Source organism: Otolemur garnettii, unplaced genomic scaffold (assembly GCF_000181295.1).
Source record: "Otolemur garnettii isolate 467f Iridium unplaced genomic scaffold, OtoGar3 scaffold00276, whole genome shotgun sequence".
Lineage (NCBI taxonomy): Eukaryota > Metazoa > Chordata > Mammalia > Primates > Galagidae > Otolemur > Otolemur garnettii.
The window spans coordinates 334,701-344,868 of NW_003852671.1; the positions used below are offsets into that span (position 1 = coordinate 334,701).

General features: G+C 39.7%; 1 protein-coding gene across 1 annotated transcript in view; it reads right to left on the reverse strand.

Annotated features, from left to right (window-relative positions):
• Nucleotides 1-10,168, reverse strand: part of TOX4 (TOX high mobility group box family member 4) — a 20,278-nt gene that overhangs the window by 6,357 nt on the left and 3,753 nt on the right. Inside the window, exons 3-5 of the mRNA XM_003803035.3 lie at nucleotides 3,479-3,721; nucleotides 2,399-2,659; nucleotides 1,390-1,620 (exon numbers count right to left, since the gene is read on the reverse strand). Of these exons, the coding sequence (XP_003803083.1) occupies nucleotides 1,390-1,620; nucleotides 2,399-2,659; nucleotides 3,479-3,721 (735 nt within the window). The remainder of the gene's footprint in view (nucleotides 1-1,389; nucleotides 1,621-2,398; nucleotides 2,660-3,478; nucleotides 3,722-10,168) is intronic.

The window sequence follows — 10,168 nt, forward strand, 5'->3', positions numbered from 1 at the left end:
GAACCCGCCACCTTAGGTGTACGTGGCTGGCGCCTTAGCCGGTTGAGCTATAGGCGCCGAGCCCCCTGACTATTTTTAAAGATGAGGCCTCACTCTGGCTCAGGCTGGTCATGAACTCAAGAGCTCAGGGAATCCACCTGCCTCAGCCTCCCAGAATGCTAGGATTACAGGTGTGAGCCACTGGACCTGGCCCAGAATGGAACATCTTAAATCATCGATATACTATGTAGTCATTAGTCATATCCTTCTCACACACTTTGTAGGTATTTCAAGCTATTTACACTGCATCGGTTCGACCATGGAACTTATATTTGAAAATGATACCATTTTTGACATATCCACGCTTTCACAAAAATTGCTCTTAAAAAAAATCTGAAAGGTAATCACAAGCCAAAATATGTTTTTGAAAGAATGAGGATGTACCTTCACAATATAAATTTAAAAAGTGTCAAAGTGAAATATCAGAAATATCAACTGTCAACCTTCGTACTTAAGGAAATTGGACATTTCATACTTAATAACCTAAATATAATAAATTCAGCTATTTGTTTCAAGTACTAAGTGGAGGACTCACTTTGACATAAGACATGGGGATATAGGTTAATATTACAATTAATAATTACTACAATGACACTCTACAATTACTTCAATTTCAATTGTATATTTCTACAGTATAACATTTTTTCTTTACTCTTAAATATTTAAATTAAATTTAGGGAGATTAACTACAATTTTTAAGTTTATACTAGGCCAATGAGAAAATCCTGAATTAAATTCTAAATCTAAGCTTAGTAGTGGATTTTAGGGTAGCCACAGGAATATTATTAGGACTAACCGAATTTTACTAATGGGGAAAAAATATGAAGCCTAGTAAAATCAAATATCTAAAAGCTATGAACAGTTGAAGATACACAAGGAATTATAAAAGACATTGTTAGTACAAAGCACAAGGACTTTGGAGTTGAAGAACCTAGATTATGTCTCAACTCTACCACTTCAAAGTTAAATGACCTGAACTAGGCCCCAGTTTCCACCTTCAGTACAAAGAAGGTGGAAACTGAAGGTGGAAACTGGGGCCTAGTTCAGGTCATTTAACTTTGAAGACCTGAACTAGGCCCCAGTTTCCACCTTCAGTACAAAGAGTGTGATGGTAGCTATTTTACAGAGTTACTGTATGTATTCAGTGTTTTTATAATAATTACTTACAATTTTTAAATGAGTTTTCTTGGACAGGGATAATGTAAGACTGCCACTAACAAAAAGATGACATTAGATGAAGACATGTAAAAAAATCAGATGATGATGTAAGAAGTTAGAAGATGATCTAGTTACTGTCCCCTTGAAACTTCTAGAACATTCATTTTCTACAGTTCCTCAACAGTGACTCACCTGCTTTTGTTCCTCTCCAAGACTATCCCACATTGAGGCCACAATTTTTGAAACCTCTCCAAAAGTGGCATTGGGATTTTGCCCCTTTATGGCAGCCTGTGTATCACGGAAGAATAAAGCATATGCTGATACTGGTTTCTGAGGTTCATTTGGATCTTTCTTTTTTCTCTTCTTTGGGGCCTTTTGCTTTTTCCCTGCTTCTACCACCACTGTCTTCTGGCTGGGAAGTTGCTGTAGGGGAGAAAAGAAAGAGAATTACAGATGGAAGAAGGTAAGTATTACGTCTGAACAACTGTAAGAAAGTAACTTTTACAAGGGAGGAAACTAGCCACATGTATGAAACTTTCAGAAATGTTAAAAATAGTGGCAATAAGATGAAAAGAGATTTGTAAAGTGAGAACTAATAAAAATGGAGATTGGAAGGAGCATATAAACTGGAAATTGAGCGGAAGAAACCCATACCCAGAAAAGAGCAAAGAAGATGGGGCAGCAGGAGTAAAGAATACTGATTGTGGGGTGGTGCCTGTGGCTCAGTGAGTAGGGCACTGGCCCCATAAATTAAAGGTGGAGGGTTTGAACCCAGCCCCAGCCAAACTGTAACAACAAAAACAATAAAAAAAAAAAAAAAAAGAATACTGATTATGATCTATATATGAAGAGTTTTGGTTTTTTTTTTGAGACAGTCTCTGTCACCTTGGGGTTGAATGCTAGGGCATCATCATAGCTCACAGCAACTTAAAACTTTTGGGCTCAAAAGCAATCCTCATATCTCAGCTTCCCAAATAGCTGGGACTACAGGCACCTGCCACAATACCTGGCTCATTTTTCTATTTTCACTAGAGATGGGGTCTTGCTTTTGACCAGGCTGGTTTCAAACTCCTAAGCTCAAGCAATCCACCTGTCTTTGCCTCCCAGAGTGCTAAGATTACAGGTGTTAAGCTACTGTGCTTGGCCCAATATGTTAAAAGTTTCATCCTAGAATATCACAGCATAATTATTTTGGCCTTACCCTCCGGAAGTCCTCAACACCATCCTCGTGAAGTGAACTAGTAGGTGAAGGGGTGGTTGAAAGACGATCTTCAGGTGACTGAGCAGGTGGCAGGATAGTGCCACCCCCTAAGCTTAAACCAAGCTGAGAACTCAATTCGGATTGATCAATGGTGGTCAACTGGCTATGCCCCATCAAGCCAGATGTCATGTCTGTCATTGGTACATCAATTGTAACAGGTGGGTTGGCACTATACTGAGTTCCTATAGAATGGTCCAAGTCCTAAGAAAAGCAAAAAGATTGATTAAGCACAAAATATAGTAAACACGACTTTTTCTTCCCTGAATTTAGGAAATACTTTGCTTATCCAGACTGTCATTTTTTAAATTCTATGAAACATAAATTTATTTACATATAAAATATATTAAGTTTTTAAAAAGTATAGAAATTAGTAAATTTACTTCTTTGCACTCAAAGGCCTATTCTAAGATAATTAAAAATATTCAGAAAACTTGTGACTTTGGACAACTTAAAGAGCAATAAACTTTTTCAGTAATGTGTAGGTAGTGATGACACACTGAGTAAAAAAAAACTCCCCGTCTGTACATACCCTCCCCAAATTACAGCTTTTAAAGTTGTAACACACAGGCAATCAGAACAAATGAGGCCAATGTTAGAGATGTTTGGCATGAAACAAAGAGAATGGATATGTGCTACTGAAGAGATATGCTGGAAGCCTAACTAACTGGTTTATATATCATACCAACCACAATTAATACTAAGTGTGGTTCAGGCTGTTTTTTAATAAATTTCAGTGTTGCCAGCTATCACTCACATTTGAATCCTAGGATGTAAAGGCCATAATAAAAAAGGAAAAAAAAACTTAAAAATCACAATACATCATTGTCATTTCAGATAAATGGACAGTTTACATTGACCCAATGGAAAATCTCATTTATTTAGGTGAAATTAAGTCTTTGTTGATGAGCTACTAGCAGCAAAAATGAAAAACAAGTAGCAGGAAATAGACAGTAGGTTTTGTTTACCCTAACATCATGCCCATGAGCTGAGATGAGCCTGATAAAATCTTGCACCCCTTACCATGGTCAAGCCCCCACTTAGGAGCCCCCCGCCTTGCTCCATCAAGCCATGGGTCATGCCCACAGGCATGTCCAATGTCTGAACCCCATATTGGGCTGAAAAACTGCCATCCTGTGAGGATGAAGGATCTGCCAGGTCATCAAAATGGCCAACCACATCTGAGACAGCCAGAGAGGGATCAGAATCCAAGGAGATAGGTGGGATTTCAAATTCCTCATCACCCAAGCTTGGTGTATGGAATGTCTGTAGGAGAAAAAAGGGAAAAAAATTAGTGGGAAGAGAAGAAACAGTATACTGATGAGTAGAGAACATAGGGAAATTGGGGATTTTCAGCATATTTTTTCAGTTTAGGATCCTAATTTATTATTGATTTTTCATGACCTATTTAATTTTACCCTTCTTTTTCTCATACCCTTGGTCTTTGGGACATACTGGCCACCAACACCAATCACAATTTTCAATTCTTTTATCTCTTTTCTATCTTTACCATCTCCATTGTCCTAAATTATTATGCCTATTATTCCAATAAGTAATTCTTTCCATACCATTAGTTAGGACCCAGACTTTATGTTTAGCTAAGCTATGATGCTTAAAATCTCTCTAAAGATTCCAATAGGTAGTAGTTATTTGACAGTTGTTATATCTGAACTACCAGACTGCAAAAATTCACTGTCAACCAGCCAATTTTATTTCAGGTTCTTTACAAACAGATCCTAAAATGTATAGTCATGGGAAGCTTATCCCCCTTTAAAATATTTAAATTACAATGTTAATGAGAAATAAGATTCCCATTTGTATAGGTTTTTCAGAAAACTCCAATGCCATGGTAAGGATAATAGGAACTAGACCTTGCTACAGCCAAAAGGCAAACTGGTTCTCTAACAGTTCCAGAACACATTCTTAGTTTTGATATGACCAAACTTTTCTATAGAGAGGAAGAAAAAAATTACTCTAGCTGGCTAAAGACCCAATCCCTTCCTCTGCCAAGAGTAACACACCTTTTCTATTCTGAATGTTGTCACCACTCATGGAGCGAACAGAATAATGTCTGATCTAAGATCTGTAACTGCTATGGGTCCTTTTTGACAATGAAAACTAAAACGGAGGTTCACTATAACAACAGAGCATTACAAATAAAAGAAAGAAACTTTGGTGTCAGAGAGACCTGAGTACAAGTCCCAGTTCTGCCACTTTCTTTATGATCTTGAACAGATTTTCATAATCTATCAAATAGGAATTATAATGGTAATAACCTTATATTATGGCTCAGCGCCTGTGGCTCAATCGGCTAAGGCGCCAGCCACATACACCTAAGGTGGTGGGTTCGAACCCCCAGCCTGGGCCCACCAAACAACAATGATGGCTGCAACCAAAAAATGGCCGGCGCTGTGGCAGGCGCCTGTAGTCCCAGCTACTTGGGAGGCTGAGGCAGGAGACTCGCTTGAGCCCAGGAATTGGAGGTTGCTGTGAGCTGTGATGCCATGGCACTCTACCCAGGGGGATAGCTTGAGGTTCCATCTCAAAAAAAATAACCTTATATTATTATGATAAATGGGATTTAGTGAATAAAAGCTTATCACATTGCCTGATATATATAAAATCACTTAACCATTAGTAACCCTTGTTACTAATATTAACATACACTAATGATTAACTTGCTACTTGTCCCATCTAAAGATAAATATCAGCTGATTCCGATCAAATTCAATAGGAACCCACATTTTTTTTCATGATTAAAAACTGCATTTATTCATTTTTTTCAATGCATTCATTTTCTTTTTTTTTGGAGACAGAGTCTATGTCACCCTCGGTAGAGTGCCATGGCATCATCACAGCTCACAGCAACCTCAAACTTTTGGGCTTAAGAGATTCTCCTGCCTCAGCCCCCCAAGCAGCTGGGCCTCTAGGTGCCCACCAATTTTTTTGTTGCAGTTGTCAATGTGTAGCAATCCCAGGCTGGGTTTGAACCCACCAGCCCTGGTGCATGTGGCTGGTGCTCTAATTACTGAGCTATTTGGTGCCTAGCCAATGCATTCATTCTTTAAGCAGGGGTGTCCAACCTGAGACCTAAAGGCCACATGCAGACTGTCTGAGGTCAGTTTTGTTTACCTGTGGTACCAGGTATGGAGAAAAATATGCATGGGCCTTTTTTTTTCTCTCACCAGCTCTTCTTAGTACTTGTGTATTTAATGTGTGGCTCAAGACAATTATTCTTCCAGTGCACAGCAGAAAAAAGGGTGGACACTCTGCTGTAAAGCATTTTTATATTGATGAAGACATTGTTAGAGAAAATTTCTAGCTAGTAGAAACTAGGGAGAAAAAAGTATGCCAGTGCAATGCCCAATCTCTTTGAATCACATTGGAAAAAAATATATCTATTTATGTTAATATTTAAATAATATATGTGTATATATATATAATCCTAAAAAATAGCAATCAATTCTTGAAAGAAAAATCTAAATCCTTCCCCTAAATTTAGCTTTTCTTAGTACACAGTCATGATTTTTGATATTGTGTGGAAGTTCTTTTTTTGTTGAGACAGAGTCTCATTTTGTCACCCTTGGTAGAGTGCTGTAGCATCATAGCTCACAGCAACTTCAAACTCTTGAGCTCGGGGCGGCACCTGTGGCTCAGTGGGTAGGGCGCCGGCCCCCTATACCGAGGGTGGCTGGTTCAAACCTGGCCCTGGCCAAACTGCAACAAAAAAATAGCCGGGCATTGTGGCAGGCACCTGTGGTCCCAGCTACTCGGGAGGCCTAAGCCCAGGAGTTGGAGGTTGCTGTGAGCAGTGTGATGCCATAGCACTCTACCAGGGGCAATAAAGTAAGACTCTGTGTCTACAAAAAACAAAACAAAACAAACAAAAAAAACTCTTGAGCTCAAGAGATTCTCTTGCCTTAGCCACCCAAGTAGCTGGGACTACAGACGCCCGCCATAATACCTGACTATTTTTTTTCTTAGAGACAGGATCTTGCTCTTGCTCAGGATGGTCTCGAACCTGTGAGCTTTAGGCAATCCACCTGCCTTCAGCTTCCCATAGTGCTGGGATTACAGGCGTAAACCACCCTGCTTGGCCCCCTGTGTCGAAGTTCTTAACTTTAGATCTGTGACCGTGAAATTTCGGTTTAAGTTCATGTAAGCATTTTTTGGGAAGATGGTTCCAAGATTTTTACCAAATGCTCTTGCAAACACAAAAAAAGGTTATAGGAACAGGAAAAAAGATCAAGGGAAACATTTATTATACTAGATAAGTAACTATGTATTTTTCAAATTTTTTTTTTTTTTTAAGAGACAGAGTCTCACTTTGTTGCCTTAGGTAGAGTGCCATGGCATCACAGCTCACAGCAACCTCCAACTCCCGGGCTTAGGTGATTCTCTTGCCTCAGCCTCCTGAGTAGCTGGGACTATAGGTACCTGCCATAATACCCGGCTATTTTTTTTGTTGTAGTTTGGCCAGGGCTGGGTTGAACCCGCCACCCTCGGTCCCAAGTAGCTGGGACTACAGGCGCCTGCCACAAGACCTGGCTATTTTTTGGTTGCAGCTGTCTTAGTTGTTTGGTGGGCCCAGGCTGGATTTGAACCTGCCAGCTCAGGCGTATGTGGCTGACACCTTAGCCGCTTGAGCCATAGGTGCAGAGCCAAGTTTTCAAGTTTTTGAAGATACAGATCGCTTTGGTAAAGCAAAAGATGCCAATCCTTTCCTGTTTACCACAACAAACAAAACAGCAATTCTGCTGAGATATGAAAATTGATACTATTTATGAGAACTCAAAAAGAATTAAAATTCATATCCAAAACAAGGGACTAGTGTTCTATACAGTCATAAGGAATCTGGAAGGCTCCCTTGGACTGCACTAAAAAAACCAAATGTGGAGAGATTCTATGGTATGGGATCAAAAAGGCATTCTTTCTATGCAGCACCCTTGAGATATAGAAACGGCTATTATTCAATATCTGTGATTTTCATGTTGGTTTTTTGGGTTTTGTTTATTTCTTCCTTGAAGTATGAAGAGTAAGATAACTGCAATTATCCAGAATACAGAAGGCAAACGACATGAAACAACAGAGATTCACGAAAATCTCTTTTACTACCACAAATGATCTGTAAAATAATACGAATAAAGTTATTTTATTTTAGTGGACCTATTACATAACTAGATCCACTCTTCTAGGCTGTTAAATATTAAAAGGAAAACTAAAACTGTAGCAAATATTAAAGTAAAAATAAGGAGCCAAGACATAAAACTAGAACAGGTTACCTTCTAACTTAGCTTTCTATTTGTTCTCTGTCTAATTCCTGGGAGCAGTTTGAGAATTATAGTTTATAAACAAGATACTGAGAAAACCCCCAAATTAAAAAATACCCATTTCTCTCCTTTTACTCATTCCCATTCACACAAACCATTAGTTCTTTTTTTTTAGCGACAGAGTCTTACTTTGTTGCCCTCAGTACAGTGCCGTCCTCCAGCTTTTGGGCTTAGGGGATTCTCTTGCCTCAGCCTCCCGATTAGCTAGGAATACAGGTGCCCGCCATAACGCCTGGCTATTTTTTGTTGCAGTTTGGCTGGGGCCAGTGCCCTACTCACTGAACCACAGGCGCTGCCCCCCATTAGTTCTTTAAATAGTTTTGTGTATAGTTTATTCATTTCAGAGATATTTATGCAATGCCTATTTAGTCAACTGTACACTGGGACTATGGGTCATTCAATTAATCATTCTTTTTTTTTTTTTGAGACAGAGACTCACTATGCTGCGTCCAACTCTTGGGCTTCAGTGATTCTCTTGCCTCAGCCTCCCAAGTAGCTGGGACTACAGGTGCCTGCTACAATGCCTTGGCTATTTTTTTGTTGCAGTTGTCATTGTTGTTTAGCTAGCCCGGGCCATGTTCAAACCCACCAGCCCTGGTGTATGTGGGAGACGCTGTAACCACTGTGCTATGGGTGCCGAGCCAAATTAATTGTTCTTAAAAACTTACATTTAACAGGCCAGGAGCTCATACCTATAATCCTAGCACTCTGGGAGGCCGAGGCAGGTGGACTGCCTAAGCTCATGGGTTCGAAACTTCCCTGAGCCAGAATGACACCTTATCTCTAAAAATAATAGCTAAGCATTGTGCCAGGTGCCTGTAGTCCCAATTACTTGGGAGGTGAGGCAAGATAATCACTTAAGCCCAAGAGTTCAAGGTTGCTGTGAGCTATGACACCACAGCACTCTACTGAGAGCAACAAAGTGAGGCTCTGTCTCAAAAAATATAAATATATACATATACACATATACATATATTTTTTAAAAAAACAGTGGTGAAAATTTTACCTGTTTAGCCTGCAATCATAAACTGGCTCTAATGTAAATAGCACTTTGCTTAATGAAAGAAAGGTATCTTTATGACTTATTTCCCCAAAGTGTTCAAACCACAAAGGAGCCAACTTGAATGAGAGAAACAGAAAGATTGTATTTCCTTCAGATCACAGAACTTTCCTATCTCAAGCAAGGTTGCAACAAATGCTATGACTCACTCTCTGGACATCTACTCTTTTAAACTTTTTTTTGAGACAGAGTCTTGTTTTGTCACCCTCAATAAAGTGCCCTCGCATCATAGCTCACAGCAACCTCAAACTCTCGGGCTCAAGTGATTCTCTTGCCTTCGCCTCCCAAATAGCTGGGACAACAGGTGCCTGCCACAATGGCCGGCTATTTTTAGAGACGGGGGTCTTGCTCTTGCTCAGGCTGGTCTTGAAACTGTGAGTTAATCAACCTTCCTCCGCCTCCTAGAGTACTAGGATTACACTAGCCACTGTCCCCTGCCTCTTTTAAAGTTATTATTTCATTAAGTTACAAGTTATATAAAGTAGATACTTTTTTTTTTGAGAAAGAGTCTCAAGCTATCACCCTGAGTGGAGTGCCATGGCATCACAACTCACAGCAACCTCCAACTCTTGGGCTTAAGTGATTCTCTTGCCTCAGCTTCCCAAGCATCTGGGACTACAGGCATCTGCCACAAAGCCTGGCTATTTTTTTTTGCTGTGGTTGTCAGTGTTGTTTTAGCTGGGCTAAACAACAATGTTTAGCTGGCCCAGGCCAGGTTTGAACCCGCAAGCCTTGGTGTATGTGGCCAGTGACCTCCCCACTGAGTTATGGAGGCCACCCTATTTTCACTATTCTTGACCCTCATAAAAAATGAACTTATATACTGTCTATTCTCTTAGGTCTGGCTTCTTTTACTTAACAATGTATTTTTGATATGCAAATTACATTTATCTTTGCTTTTTTTAATAGAAATTCTTTTTATAAATCTGCCAGTTTTTTCCTTTATTGACAGACATTTGGGGTGTGTTTAGTCTTTAGCTATTAAGAATAAAGGCTCAGCACCACACAACACTGGCACTGGCCACATACACTGAGGCTAGTGGGTTTGAACTGGCCTGGGCCAGCTAAACAACAATTACAACTGCAACAACAAAAAAGCCAGGCAGTGCCTGTAGTCCCAGCTACTTGGGAGGCTGAGGCAAGACAATCACTTAACCCCCAGAGTTTGAGGTTGCTGTGACACCACGGTACTCTACCAAAGGAGACATAGTGAGTCTTTGTCTCAAAAAAAAGGAATAGTTGTGAACAAATATGGTTTTGGGGAACATAAACAATCATTTCTGTTGTGTATATATCACAGGGTAGAATTTTTTTTTTTTTTTT